The sequence below is a fragment of the Corvus cornix genome, chromosome 7 (genome assembly GCF_000738735.6).
Source record: "Corvus cornix cornix isolate S_Up_H32 chromosome 7, ASM73873v5, whole genome shotgun sequence".
Classification (NCBI taxonomy): Eukaryota; Metazoa; Chordata; class Aves; order Passeriformes; family Corvidae; genus Corvus; species Corvus cornix.
The window spans coordinates 10338058-10353349 of NC_046337.1; the positions used below are offsets into that span (position 1 = coordinate 10338058).

The 15292-nt window shown below is 37.4% G+C and overlaps 1 protein-coding gene across 3 annotated transcripts in view; it reads left to right on the forward strand.

The window, feature by feature from the left end:
* Positions 1-15292, forward strand: part of MYLK (myosin light chain kinase) — a 195708-nt gene that overhangs the window by 135967 nt on the left and 44449 nt on the right. For all 3 annotated transcript variants that reach the window (XM_010407059.4, XM_010407062.4, XM_010407061.3), the window contains 3 exons: positions 857-937; positions 12042-12092; positions 13692-13819. In XM_010407059.4, coding sequence (XP_010405361.3) covers positions 857-937; positions 12042-12092; positions 13692-13819 — 260 coding nt within the window. The remainder of the gene's footprint in view (positions 1-856; positions 938-12041; positions 12093-13691; positions 13820-15292) is intronic.

The window sequence follows — 15292 nt, forward strand, 5'->3', positions numbered from 1 at the left end:
TTGTGAAAAGTCCCTCCCCAGCTCTTTTGTAGCCAACTTAGGTACCAGAAGGGGCTCTAAGATCTCCCCAAAGCCCTCTTCAGGCTGAACAGCCCCAACTCTCTCAGCCTGTCTTCATAGGAGAGGTGTTCCAGCCCTGTGATCATGCTCAGCCTGGAATAGCCTTAAAAAAAGTTGCACCTTTTATTTATATCTCATGTGGGATACACATGGAAGGGAGCTTTATTGACTCCTGGCTGCTGGTGTAGCCTGCAGTGATGAGCAGTTTCTGGGTAAGAGCTGTGCAATTCTGAAAATACTAGAATCCATCAAACTTGAGTCCTCTGGTGTCCCTTTTGGTGTTTCTATTTAGGAATAAATCACTGGCCAATAATATCTTTTTGGAAAGTTTTAAACACATGGAGGAAATGTTACTCTTCAAAATGGGTTAATCTGAATAGATCACATAAACAATGGAATAAAGAATTACACAGCAAGAGATTCTTTTGGATGAAATGATGTTTCGATATGGCTTTGTTTCCCTTTTCTCTGCACTGCCTAACACAGCTTTGTGCACATTGTATTTGGTCTATTCAGCTAAAATACCTATCAGCTTACATGGTACCTCTTGTCTAGCTGCTTACTTGGGTTTTCAATGCAGCTGCTTTTGTAGAGGGTTTCTCCCTCTCTGCTCCCTCTTCCTTCCAGAATGTGACAGTCTCCAGCAAATCTCTGCAGAAAATTTTTCTTAAAATCCTGAAGGACAGCAATTTCCTCTAACTTTGCAGAAAGATCCAAAATAAACCTTTTATTAGACAGCTTTTTCATTATTGATTTTCAAATAGGATTTGTATTTTATTATTTGTTTTGATTGCAGATGCCTCAAAGACCTCAAAGCCTACTGAGAAGAAGACCAAGAAGCCTAAGACCACACTTCCCCCAGTGCTGCCAACAGAGAGTAAGTGACTGTGATTTGATTTGCTTTCTTTTCAGTGGAAACAAAAGAGTGCTTTGGGATTCTGTGGTCATTCCCTTCTGTTTGCAGACATGGTATCAGAAGCCTGTGCTGTTTCTTTAGGCCTTGCACTTAAGTCATGTGAAATGAGTTTTTGCCATGTGGGGATTAGAAATAAGAGCCCAAACTGTGAGTTCAGACCTCGCCCACTCTAGTCTCTGTTTTTCATAATGGTGCAATAAACTTGTGACACTGATTTATTTTTGGCTGCCTCTCAAAGAGCACAGAAATACTCGAATAGTTTGCTTCAATTTGTGTTGTATCCTGTGTAGACAATACGAAGTTTTACTATTGGTAGGCAAAGCATCTTGACTGAATGTCCTGTAGAATAATCTGTCCTTTTTTGGCATGGCCATGGAGAGTGGTTTTGCAAATTTTGCATTCTTTGTTTTAAGCCTAAATGCTAAACTTGCTTTTAATGCTTTCTGAAATAATAAATCAGCTATAAATTCTCATGTTTGTTACTCTGCATACATGTATTTGGTTAAGAGGAAATTTTAAATGGTAAAGGCGGCACAATAATATCAGTTTAGGAATTCCTAACGCCAGTACCACTTATGAAATTAAGGGATACAAATATCTCTTAAATCAAAACTGGACTTTGAAAATTGTTTATCTAAGATGTCTACCATGTGAGTTCCTAAAAAAGATGTGAAGAAGTGGCTTAATGGAAACATGAAATATTTTATCCAGCTCTCTCAAAAAACAAAAAACAAATAAACTCTAATCTGGTCTTCCAGCAAGAACATTTTCAGCTGCTTTCAGCAGGACTCAGAGCAGTTTTATACTGATTAATGATCACAGGTAGTAATTGTGCTTCTGGAATTGTGACTTACATAAAACTATGCCCTGGGCTACAGCTATTTCTGAGTTTCTGGCTGAGCATTATAACTCTCTCTCTCTCCAGCCTCTCTTTGGGGATGAGGGAAGAGTCACACTGACATGTTCCACCTCTGCACTTGAGCTTCAAGTGCCATAAATAATAACAATTAAGAACAATGATTTTGTTATTGAACATCAACAGAAAAGAAAATTTTAAAGCCATTTAAATATCCACGAGATAGTGTTTTGAACTGTGTTTTCTATGCACACAAACACACACATTTCCTCTGATCCTCCCTGCAGCGTTAGCAGTTGAAGCTTTCCCAGGAGAAGGTGTGAGTTGGGAACTGAGTCTAAATATGGAGATATGGCCTGATCCACATCCTGCTTCTTTTGCTTTTGGTTTTAGTTGAAATTGGACATAGATAGCAAAACAGAAGCTACCAAATCTGGATGCAGAAATATTTGTGAAAAGGAAGTTGAAATAATGGGGAATGGTTTTTCTACATGGCATATTATATCAGTGTTTCAAGTTCTTGAACTTCTCACAAGCTTTTTTTTCAAAATACCTTTAAAACATCTTCCCTGCTGCACAGAAAACATCAAGGTAACCAGACAGAATGTTAGGAAACTGGGTTTTGAAAGAGTTTTTGGAAAAGCTTTGAAAAATACATATTTAATTTTAAAAGGATTTGGCTGCAGAGATTTCACAGGTGGTTTTTTCACATCTCAGTCTCTGAGGAATGTGAGTATTTATCTGCTGAAATAAGTTTTTTATTTGTATGTTTGTCAGGGGCAAAATATACAGAACAGATCCAGTGGATTACACAGGTCCAATTTACACTGAAATCCTTATCAGATGTAGAGATTGTAAATTTCCTTACCTGAAAGAGAGTGGGCTTAGTCAGATGTTTATCTATCTTTAGTGTATATCTCATGAAAAGAAGGGTAATGGAGAATAACTGTGAATTAAGATGTCCCAGTCTAATAAGGAGATACATTTTTACTCTGATCTTTTCTGGTCTTTGTTGCCACATCGTTACCAACAATCCTAGTGGCAAGTAGTGTGTACAGAAAGATATTGAAGAAATAGAGAACAAAATTTCCTAATAATGTGATAATAATTAATAATAAATAGATTCTGACTTTTGAGTAGTAAATTCAGTCACAGCAGTATATACTCTATGAGATAGACTATATACTCTACTGTACTTTTTAGAAATACTTTTCAGGGAAAAGATCCTTATTTCCTACATTCTGTAAATAAGTGCAAGTCAAATTTCATGGGTAGCAGCTATGTCATCCTTTTCTTCCTTCCGATAAATTACAAGTGATCCTTGGTTTTTTGCCCTAGTAGAAACTTTCAGGAAAGTAATTAACTTAAGGTTTCTGAAAGCAAGGATCCATACATTTCTTTTTGTGGAAAAGAGTGAATGTTGTCAGTATGTTAATCTGTAAAATTTGTCTCACTGTGAGAATAGTTGCTGACCCAGGTGATTTGCCTGCTCATTCTGACAATGTTACTTTATTACTGCAAGCTTGGGGGTTGTAAGCCACAGAAATCCAATAATAAGTAGAATTTGGGGCATTACTTCCTTTGATATGCAATACATACTGGATTCTGGTGTAGAATAAGAACATTATGAAGGAAGCTGTGTGTCATTCAGTGATTAACAACATCTCTGAATGGATGCTTGCAGTGTTTACTGCAGAAAGATTGCTCCCATGCTGGCAAATTACAAAAATTCCAATGTATTTCTTTTTGCTTAGAATTAATATTGTGTCACCAGAATTTAGTAATAATTATGCAACCCTCTAAGGATAAATAGAATAAATAATACTGTTTCTGAGAATAACAAACAGATCCACCTTTGAATCTGGGGGAAATAATCAAAAGGGAGAAGAGAGGAAGGGCACCTCTGGAAATGGTTCATTCTTTACTGACTGCACTGACTTGGGCTTTGTCACTTTTGTCTTTGCTCAGTGGATGTCAAATGTTACTGAGTTAGAATAATAAAGTGTTATGTTTCTTCTAAAAGAGGCAGTGGAAAATTGGACTCTTTCATTATTTATCATACTGCACACTCTGTGCTATGCCAGAACAATCAGTGGGTAGTGTAAGGGTCTCCTGGCTTGGCACAGCCCTGTAGCAGAAACACTAAGTCAAAAATTCTCACCACTTGAACATTTCTCTAGAAAGCTTTGAAACTGCTGTGACGGGATTTAGACACCAAGTTCCCTTTGAAATTAGAACTTACTTCAAATTAAGTTAAAAGGGAATTTTTTATTTCAATTACCAAAGCCACTTGCAAAATCTTCAGTGCCTATTAAAAAAATGTTTTTGTCGCAACAGACTGTGGAAAAATCAAAGTTCTGCTTGAGATTTTTAAGAGTAAATAAAGATTTGAATGCTTACAAATAAATGTTTCATTTTTTAAAATCTATTACTACTCCACACTTGCAAATATTTCCTTGTCTTTAATGTGTCTTAAGCAGAGGACCAAAACAGAAGGAATTAGCCCAAGATGAGGCAGATTTGTTTGCAGGTCTAGAACCCAGCTTTCTTGATCCTCAGTCTCAGGATTAGTTTGCATGCAGTATCGAAGGTAGTATAGATTTTTTTTTAAGTGGCATCACAATAATTTACATACAACATCAGCTTTCCAAAAGGACTTTTTTTCAAAGGCTTTTTTCAAGATTTGCTGATGAAAAAGGCATATTACAGTAGTTAATTCTGTTTCTTAAACTTCACTGCAGCTGGGCCGTGCAAAATAATTTTACTATAGCAGGAAGAAACTGTATCCCAATTATTGCTACTGGGAAAAAAAATTACTTTTACACTTTAGAAAATAATCCTCATAAATCTGAGCATTGGATTAAAGTGTTTGGAAAGAAATGCCCAATGTTTTTTGTAGTGCTAATTCACAGAACTACTTCCAGTAAATATTTAAAAAATGGCAATTATCACCTGTCATAATCATTGTTATGAAAACCTAACAGGATATCCTGGATTCCCTCATCTGAGTAATACTTCTTAAACCCACTGTTCTCATATCCAGACCACATACATTGAAGGGATGACCCAGAGTAGAGTTTGATTGCACAAATGTAAGTTGTTCTATTCAGTTAAAAATAAAGTTACATCAAAGAACAGAACTTTGGCTACACACCTGCAAGTTATTCAGCTGTATTTGGAAGCTTGCTGATAGAAATCTTTTATATATGCTACTATATAAAACATTTGATTTCATGTGAAACACATTTTTGGTTCAGTAACTGTATTCTCTTGCAGATGGTTATTAATATAATTTCACCACTGACACTGTCCAGATCAAATTGTCAGGAAGGTTTCACTGTTACCTTCCCAGATCTGAATTTTTAGCATTATTGGTACTTGAATGCAAGGCTGAACAGTGACATCTCTGGAACAATGTGCCATGAAAGTAAATGTTAGACAGGCCCCCTTACTATTGTTAATATATTCTTGTCCATAGTAGGGAGAATTCTAGGTGTTAATCACCATGGAAAAATTATGAGTCAGTAGCCAATTGATTAGAATGCAGTTCTGCTATTTATTCTTCAATAAACAATCTTGTCAGAGAATCCAAGTCTGCAAGCACCATTTTAAGGAAATGTCATTAAAACATTAAACTTGATGTGCAAATTTAGTTAATATATAACTAAATCAGTAAACACTTCAAGTTTTCTATTGATTTCCATTCTATGAAAATAATAACGAAACATGGCATAGCTGAATATGAAATGTTACAAAATTTTCATTTCACGATAGATTGTTTTGTCCTAAGTGTAAAACTTGCCACTTTCTAAGTGAAGAACTCAATTACTAAGGAAGTTACTGTTCAGGTCAGAGATGTTCTTTTAATTGCAGAAATGTGGGCACTGGATAGCAGCTGTGATCTGTGACTGCTGCTGACCTCTTTGGTCACTGGGATAGCCTGAGATGCTCTTGAGGGTCAATGAGGCTGTCCAAGCCAGTTCTCTTAGTCCCATTCATTTCCCAGAAGGCTCGTGCTGCTCTACTCCTGATCCAAGACATTTGCTGCACAGTGAGTGCAAGTACTTAGTATGTTGGAACAATATGAATTACATTGTCAGGGAAGCCTCTGAACAAACTTTTCAAGGAAAAATTAATCTTTTTTCCTAAGCTGAAAATTCTGCACTTAGTACATGTGAATCAAATTGCCATTAGCTATTTTTAAGACCTAAATAGGATTTCTCTGAAATTCTAAATCATGAAAAGGGCTGCCTTCATTTCTGAGGCTCAGGGTCCAAGGGTGCATAGCTGGGCCACAAGACCTGACAGCCAAGTTGGGCTGAGGTAAAAAGGCAAAGCAAGATTTAACCTGGTGACTCTGAAGGTTGGTTGCTTCCATAGATGAAAAAAAATCTGTTACTGTATGTATAAAATGAGCAGTGGAGAAACACTAATTTGTTGTCCAAATCCCTTCTCCTGAGTGCCCAGTTCAGCGCTGTTTCTCTAATGTTGGGCATGCATTTTGATTCTCTGCTGAATTACTTTACAGCTCTCACCATACTGACATTTTCTGAGCTAATGGTGGCACAAAACAGTATTTTCCATGTTTATTTCATGCAGTCCATCCTACATATCTGTATGTTGACAGAAGAAGACAGAAATCTTCATTGACTGTCTTATGCAGAGAAAAATGAATAGTTCTTGCAACGTGGCCTTGAACCGAAGAGCTGCTGTGCTTCATTGACTTCAGGTTAAGCCGTTGGCTAGAAATCGCACATCTGAGGCATATAATAGAAACATTAAGTTTGTTCTCTATAAAACAGGGACCTAAATCCATTGGCTTAGTTAATGTTCAAAAGCATATAATACCTAGTTTTTCCCACTGAAACCATTTGGAACTCCTGAATGTCCAGATGACCTGGCAGTGTTTTCCTATGGAACAGATTGGGTAGCAGGTTAGTAACCTACCTTAGATCGCTGTCCCTACACGCTTGGGCAGAGCTTTTAGTATCTAATTGTAGATGTTCTCCCAGGACATAATAAAGGTGAAAATTTAACTTATGTTTCAGAAAATAACCTTGCTGTCTTGCTCCCACCAGAGCTCTCAGAGGATTTTACGTGGCCTGAGTTGTTTGTGATCTCTGTTTGATACTGGATCTCTTCTGTGCTGCTCAGATTTGCTTTAATTGTAGAAATTGCTCAAGAACTGTGCTACTAAACTACTATGGAATTGTTTATTCCTTCAGCTGAGCTGTTTTCAAATACTGAGTTATTTTCAGTGTACCAGATCATAGTATTGAAGCTCTGAGTGTGCTGGTATATGCTAGCTCTCTCATGACTGGAATGCAAAAGTGAGTGTTTCCTGGATTTTATTTTTGTTTTCAGAAGGCAGAGGCTGTATATTTCTCAATTAGAGGGCAATCTCTGCATGATTTAGAAACTAAATATGGGATGTTGCAACAAAATGACAGTTGTTTTTAATGAAAAATAAAATAAAAGCTTTAAAAAACTGTTCTGAAGCACACAAACTCAACTGACTTGTATGGAATTAAGTTTTCTAATTTCTGCTTGTCATCAAATTTAAGCCAGAGTTGCTTTCTGTTTTATTGTATTTAGATACTAAACAGTTATTTGGAAACATTATAAGAAATTTGCTCTTTGAGAAGCAATGAAGAGAAACTGCTTAAACTTCCAAACCTTGATGAAGTTTTCAAGCTACTGGTGTTTAGTGCATTGTGTCTGTCATTTTCCTCTCTAGCAATTAGCATAGGTTCATGAATGTATGAATGAACTCATAGGTAATGATGTGTTGTCTTTTTCTGATACAATTGTAGCCATCCTGTTTCATCTTGTCTATGCTAAAATCTGCAATAAGTTTTTGTATCACCTACTAGATCTGTGACAGAAGTAAGGATAGAAATTACATTACAAGGCCAAATGTTTTATTTTTTCTGTACTTCTAGATGTCAGTCATTCCATGGTTTCTGGCAAAGCAGGGAGTAATGAAGGTTTACAGAGAACTGTCACTTTTGATTCAGACCCTGATATCTATCCCCAGAAGTGTGTGAAGGAGGTTAAACTGGGATTCATTTACTTTTGGGAGACAGAGACCTCATGATATCACATCCCACAATCCTGAAGGATTAAAGTGAGACAGGGAAGAAGGAGCAGACACTTGAACCTGGGCTTTCCATAAATTTTCTATAAGTGTTCTTCTTACCATGGTGTCTGACACATTACAGACATAACTTCTTTTTTCAGTTTCTCTTTAACTCTGAAAACACTGAAAAAAAACAATTTAGTTCCTCTAGGAAGATGAAATCTTGACTTGTTTTTCATGAGGGGAAAATGGTTTTCTGTGTGCCTGTAGTATGAGAGTATGTCATTAACCCTTTCGTTAACCCTTCTGCTCTCCTGAGCTAAAATGAGGCTATTCCACAAGCAGACAGAAGCAGGGATACATCTTGTTCCTTATGGTAATGGAGTTAGGTATTAACTGTACTTGTGTACCAGGTGCTGAAATCCATCACTACAGAAGACATGTGCATAATTTTAGGCATGTCCCTCAGGGAAGACAGTAGGAATTATGGATTGGTTGGAAATACTATCTTGAGTACTGATGTTTTTTTCAGATCCTAAGAGTTTTAGTTCATGCTTTATGAAAGCAAGTTGAGCAGAGAGCCATTTCAGGGGAGGGCTATTCCTATTTTTAGTAAAATTCCAAAAAAGGGAAGCAGAAAAGAAAGACAGAGGCTTCTGAGCCTATCTACTCTCATGACTCCACCATCAGAGAAAGGAAGAGCACAGCCACATGTCCAGCAGCTATCAGCCTGTATGGGGTCTTTCCCCTTTTTACTTTATGTCCCCCCACTCAAAAGCAAGCTCTGCAAGAGGCAAACCTGCCTTGTAATGTTTGTGTTGTTTCTAGAAGGCAGATTCATTGAAGGAGAAATATTAGTTTTGTTACTTCAAGGCTGATTTTCAGCTTCAGCATGTTTCAATGTAAATACCAAAAGAAAGACAAACAGTCTTTAAAAAAAAAATGCGGCAGACTTGAACTAACATTTCCAAGAGGCTCAAATATTTTACTGAAAACAATCATTTGACCCTGTCAACTTTGAGTAATCTTATTAGATTTTTTCACTGTCTCCAGCAGCCCTTGAAAAGAAAAAGTTGCATTTCAAAGAGATGCATAAGATGAGCTGGTATCCTTAAGGAAGATCTAAGAACAGTGGAGTGTACATTATTAGCCAAAGTAGCCAGTTTCATGGAGCCAGAGACCTGTCCTTGTACCCATCCCCTTCCACCCTGCCCCAGCCTTTCATTTCTGCTCAGGGCTATTCGAGTCTGCAAAACAGGATATTCAGCCAGACCTTCCAGCAACCCTTGGGAATCTGCATGGTTTGATGAAGTCCAGTGACAGTCTGTATATCCTCAGTTAAGTGAATATAATGTTCTGGTGGGTAAAAACTAAAATTTAAACCAAAAAATTGTACTTGCATATAAAAAGCCGTGTCCTAGCTGAATGAAGTGATGAGTTCATGTTCTCTGCTTTGCTCCTATGGAAATCTTCACTGAGGTGAGAGTCTTTTAAACTGGCTTAAGCTTAGTTGTTCCAGTATGCATGCACCTTGCCTATTAACCAAGGTACTGCAACAAACAATGTAGGCCAAGAGGTGATCTTTTAGTGAAAATCATACTGGATTCAGGAATTTGCTTTTTTCTCTGAAAAATAGCAACAGTATCTGCAACTGAAGATAGCACTTGACAAATGGTGCTTTTTCTTCATCTTTGTTGCTCTTTGTTCATATCAGGCTTAATGGAGTGTGGAAGCAATCAAATTCGTGTCATTGTAGTTTGTATTAAAAACCGCTGCAGCTCTAAGAGATCCAACCGCTACTTCAGTTTAGAGAAAAGCAGAGAATCCAATGTCGAATACAGCACATGCACAAACAAAAATGTTTACGTGTTTATAAATCATATAACTGAGTTAGTTTACATGGGATTATGCATCTAATGAGTAACTATTGGATTATTCCCATTAACGGGGATGTTTAAGAGCAGATGAGAGGCCAGACTCTACAGGCCTTCCAGCTGGCACCTGATCATATGCGTAGTTTCATCCACATAATATGGCTCCAACCTGAAATAAGAGTTTCAGCTCAGGGTGTGACCATACCATGACAAAGAGGAAAGCTGCTCTGAAAACACCACTTTCTGTCTTTGCTTGTACAGCTTGGGCAGGAAAGAGGATGTAGAAATACATTTGCTGTCACCACAGCAGCCAGGGTGTATGTCATTCTGTTGGTAGCCCAAAAAGTAATGTGTCCCTTTAATGAGCAGTTGTGTTCTTTGAAGGCCTCAGCTTAAGGAGGGTTAAGTCCCCATGGAAGATGTGGCAGGACAAATACATTGATTACATCCTGGTAGTCCAGTTATAAAGGGACAAACACCTCACAAGTACTCATCTAAACTTTTACTTGTTCTGTTGAGCTGGTAGTTGTCGAAGAAGGGCTTCTTTGGGAAATATCCAACTATTCTTATTGTTTCAGCCATAAATACTGCAAGAATATCCTACCTCTCCATTGTTGTGTTTCTGGTTGCTACAAAATCAATAAATTCAGAGCATATAAAAGCCAAGTATACTTTTAGCGAAAATTACTATAAAATGGAAAGAAGGTGGAAAAAACTTTTCTATATTCACTGCATAGTGAAATGTTCTTCAGAATGAACTGAATAAACATTATTGTTGCCAGCTAAACCATCAGATATTTTTAAAGTCATTTGGTCTTTTCACCTCCTATACCACATCACCTACTATCTCCAATTACTCTAAAAATCAATCTGTCTGTTCTTTGAGCTATAGCATTAGACTCCCACAGTGGTTTTGCAACTCATGGCTCCTGAGTTTCACAGGGCATCACATGATGTGTTCCAGGGTATCATGCACAGCTTGTAGTTTGCTGCAACCAAAAGGGTTAAAATTGAAAAACTGGTTTTATTGATTTGGTGAAATTGGGGGGATATTTTGCTGCTCAAAGTCTTTCTAATTTGAAATAACTAAATAAAGAAAAGGAAAGAATGGACCAAAAAAATTCAAAACTTTTGGCATCTGTTATGGCTATCACTAGGCACCTCTGTACAGTCTGCCAGATACTCAAAAACACTTAGCACATACTGCTTCCGTTGGAGGCAATAACATCTTAAAAGCCAGACTACTTCACTCATGCTGCCTAGTTGAGCACAAGAAAATAAGAAATGTTCTTTCACAGCAGAGGCCATTCTCTGACCAGGTTGCTTAGAATAGCAGGAAAAAAGAGAGTGCTCTAAAAGGAATGAACTCCACTTCTGGAATTCAGTGGTTTGAAGGCATCCAGACTGTTCCATTTAATGCCCACCACTAGACGTAACTCCTATGAATTTGTCCTTTTGAACCTGTTTATGTTTCTGTATTATAAAACATAACTTGTTTGTGAAGGTAGACTATGGATGTTATATTTAACTTGGTGTTTCTCTTATGCCTGCTGTCTGGTAATTTAATTGGGTGGCCTCTAGTTCTTACTTTGTGAAAAATAGTTAAGAACCATTTTCTACCTATGTCTTCTCTACTGTTCTTCTGTTTACCCTACACAATCTGTAGAATATTGTCTTCTGAAAATTTATGTGTCCAGATTTCAAGTTCTAAGCTATATTTTTGTAGCTATGACTTTTTCTTTTGGGAATATAGCAAAAAGTTGTCCCTGCTTAGGGGAGAGGATGAGGCAGAGGGGTGGTACTAATACCTACTTTTGGTATATCGCTCTTTCTTTGTGAGCTCACAAGTGGAATGAGAAGCAGCACGTGGTGTTAACTATCCTACTTTTAACTGAGGTCATTCAGCATTGATTATGCTGGAAATCTGAGCAGAAATTCAGTATGAGATGGATCTCGGCCCTGTGTTTTTACCTGTTAAACTGCTATAAGGAATGGAGGATGACCGATCATGGGAGACATGTAGCAGATTTCTTTGATTCTTTTAAAAGTTTGAGCTTCAATTTTAAATATTCTGAGGATCATTCAGGATAATAAAAGTGGTTTTATAAGGTATTTTTAATTATTTAATATGCTGGAAGAATGTATTCTATTTTCAAGTGCCAACAAAGCATTGATATGGATGTTTGTGGTTAGTCCGATACCTTCCAAACCTCACCTTTGAATTCACGTGGTTTATTGTTTGTTTTTTTTAACTAGGTGAAGCAACAGTGAAGAAGAAACCAGCTCCAAAGACTCCTCCAAAAGCAGGTAATTTGTTGCATGTGTCACCCAGAATTACCAGTGCAGCTGTTTGCCTAAGTTTGTTTGCATATGTGATTAAATGGTAGGTAAGTCAAATTTGTTTAAGCCGTGCTAAGAATTAAATTATGAGCATCCAAAGAAGTTACTCTCAAATGGGCTATAGCAAGATCCTACAAAGTGTCAGCACTGTGTAACTTATGCCCTTTTGCATATACACAACACACCTTGGCTTTCTGTGAAAGAAACTTTCCTGTGTATCACAGAATCCTCTGCGTGAGTAGCTACCACAGAGAAGGTGATTGATTCTACTTTTCCTCATCCCTGCCATTATGGTAACCTGTTCATGTGTTCACAGTCTCTGAGGCAAAGCTATCAATATTTAAAGTTACAAGGAAATTTCCTCTATAGGAAACTCTTCTCAGTGTCTTAAAACTTTGTCAGACTTTTAAACTGGTCAGGCTGCTTTCTGTGTCAGATATGCACCTCAGCGTAGTTTCCTTCAGATATTTTCAAAACAAAAGCACTTTTAAAAGGTCAAGTCTAGAGGAGGGAAAAACCCACTTCATTTTAATTATTTTGAAAAGGAAAAGAAAGCCCTTTTTTCATGCCCAGTAGTCCTGTGCTTTGGAAATAATGTTACATTTGGCAGTGAGGTCATTGTAATATTAGGGAATGCCTCCTACCATTTCTGTCAATAGGTCCTCAAGTCTGCCCCTTCCCCTCCAATACACACACAAGAATAATTTTTTTATCCTGCTGCTTTTATAAGCAGTGGTATAGGTTTCACCCTGGAGTTGTCCAGCCGCTGATATTTCTGGCATCTGTGCTTAGCAGCTCCCCTTGGGTCTGACACACTGAGCAGCACAACCAAGAGCCAGGCAGGAGCACTGTTGGCAGAAGAGATGCTCTGCCATCTATTGATACTCAGGCAGTGAGAAGGAAGAGAAGAAGGAATGCCTGATTCAGAAATAGAGGGGGACAAACGGAACTGCAAGGTTTAAAAGAACCACTGTGATACACAAACAAAAAGATCCATCATTGCTCATGGGGAAATTTAGCATGATGAAGACATCAATTTTCTTCCTTGTCTCTCATGATTTTTCTGTGCCACATAATGTTTATCTGGCTACTGAAGCCAGAATCTTCATAGGCAGATCTTGAGTCTGAAATTTTCTGAATGCTGTTATGACATCAGAAAGCAGGTTTGCAGACCCCCTCAGCACATGCAAATTGATAAGAAGGTAGCTGAAGCCACCCTTCAAAAACACAAAGTGCAGAAGAAAAGAGGTTTTTCTGAAAAACCCAACCCAAAATTTCATTAATTATGTATTTGGAATTGCTGGTAGGTGACAATGTTTTTGTCTTTTGGATGTCTGTACCTTGGTCTTGCATGAGCAAGCTTTAGATGGGTAGATTGTTATTGCTTCACTCCCCTAGAATAAACAAATCCACAGAATTTTTTTCATTGCAAGCAATAGGTAACTGCTAATCTGGATTTCAAATGTTGCTCTGAAACAGTTGAGCTAAGAAATGTGTGTTTTGAATGTTAAGAAAAATTATAGTCATTTAAATGGATGTTTTATTTATTTTACTTTTTCCCATCAGCTGCTCCTCCTCAGATTACTCAGTTCCCAGAAGACAGAAAAGTCCGTGCAGGTGAAGCAGTGGAATTGTTTGCCAAGGTGGTAGGAACAGCACCCATAACTTGCACCTGGATGAAATTCCGTAAGCAGGTAAATTGTTTTCTGGTCTCTTTTAACAATCATTGAAAAAGTAGAGCTGGAAAGGAACACCAATGACTATCTCCCATTTGTCCATCTCCCTTCCCAAGGAACTGGCAAAGTCCATGTTGTTCCTGCAGATGTTTTTCTCACCTCTGCTGAAAACATTTCACTGATAAATATTTCACAACCTCCATTAGCAAATTATTGCAGTGCTTATAGAGCCATACTGTTAGAATTTTTTCCCTAATGCTAAACCCAAATCTTTCTTGCTCCAGTTTAAACCCTCTGCTGCCTTTCCCTTCCTATAACAAATGACCACTTCTTTGTGAAAAGACTTAGAACATGAATTAAAGGATAAGTGATGGGAAAGATTCAGGTATCTGAAAAGTATCTGTCACAGATGTTTCTTTCCTTCAAAAATGACCTCTGCTTTGTTGATGCTGGATCTAAAATTATGCCAGAGGGGCAAAATGCCATATAAAAAGCTTGAGTGAATTGTCTTGCAACACAAATATCACCATACAGGGCACAACAGCAATCCATGCCATCAGTGCCCTTACTCTGTAGGTTTAAAGTTCCTTCTACCTGAATTAGTATCTTTAAACTGTATCACGTGTCCATAAGGGCAGTTTCTAAAGAGAGTTGCTTTAACAAAGTTACTTAAAATCAAACCACTTTAAATCAAATAACCCAATATGCAAGTTCAGACTGGAAGATGAAATGTCACGTTAGGACAAAGCAAATATAAATATCTACTGTAGCTGCTATTCTGTTTATTTCATTCTGAACTTGTTATGCACTCCATAGAGCATAAATAAAAACATCTCTTCCTAGAAGGAAGTTTAGACTCTAAATCCAGATGTGTCAGCATTTAATTGAAAGAATTCAAAAGTTTGTTAGTGCAAAGGGTATTCCAGAGTCCATCCTTGCTAACTCCAAATAACCTCTTACTTTAGGGGAAAGGATGGGTTTCTTCCTGAACTCCTATATTTCCTTACATTTCTTTAGCTTCAAGACTGGAGTTAACTGCTCCTTTCCACAAAAAATAGGTCTCAGAAGCTTCACTGACATTCAGTGTTGGATTTTGCTAAGCTCTGTCTTAACATTTAGGTAAAAAGTACCCCTCAAAGTGAGTTTCTGGTTTGTGTAGAATTCTGAGTTCATTGTTGAATACAACAATCCTATTTTCATAGATTTTATATATACAAGATCTATGTGATAACAGGGACGAGAAGCCCCTAATGCGCATATCAGATCCATAATCTGTGATTCAACATATTTTTCCTTTGTAAAACGCTATTTTTGCAATCTTTATATTTTCTTCTCCAGTTATTCACTATGACAAAGTGAAGTATTGCAAAATCATAAATTAAAATGGCAAAAAATTTTAAATTATCCATTATGGTGAATGAGATAGAAAAGAAAAAAACCTTCAGGAAGGTTATCAAACACTCTAGGAGGACAAGTGAGGGCAGCAGTCTC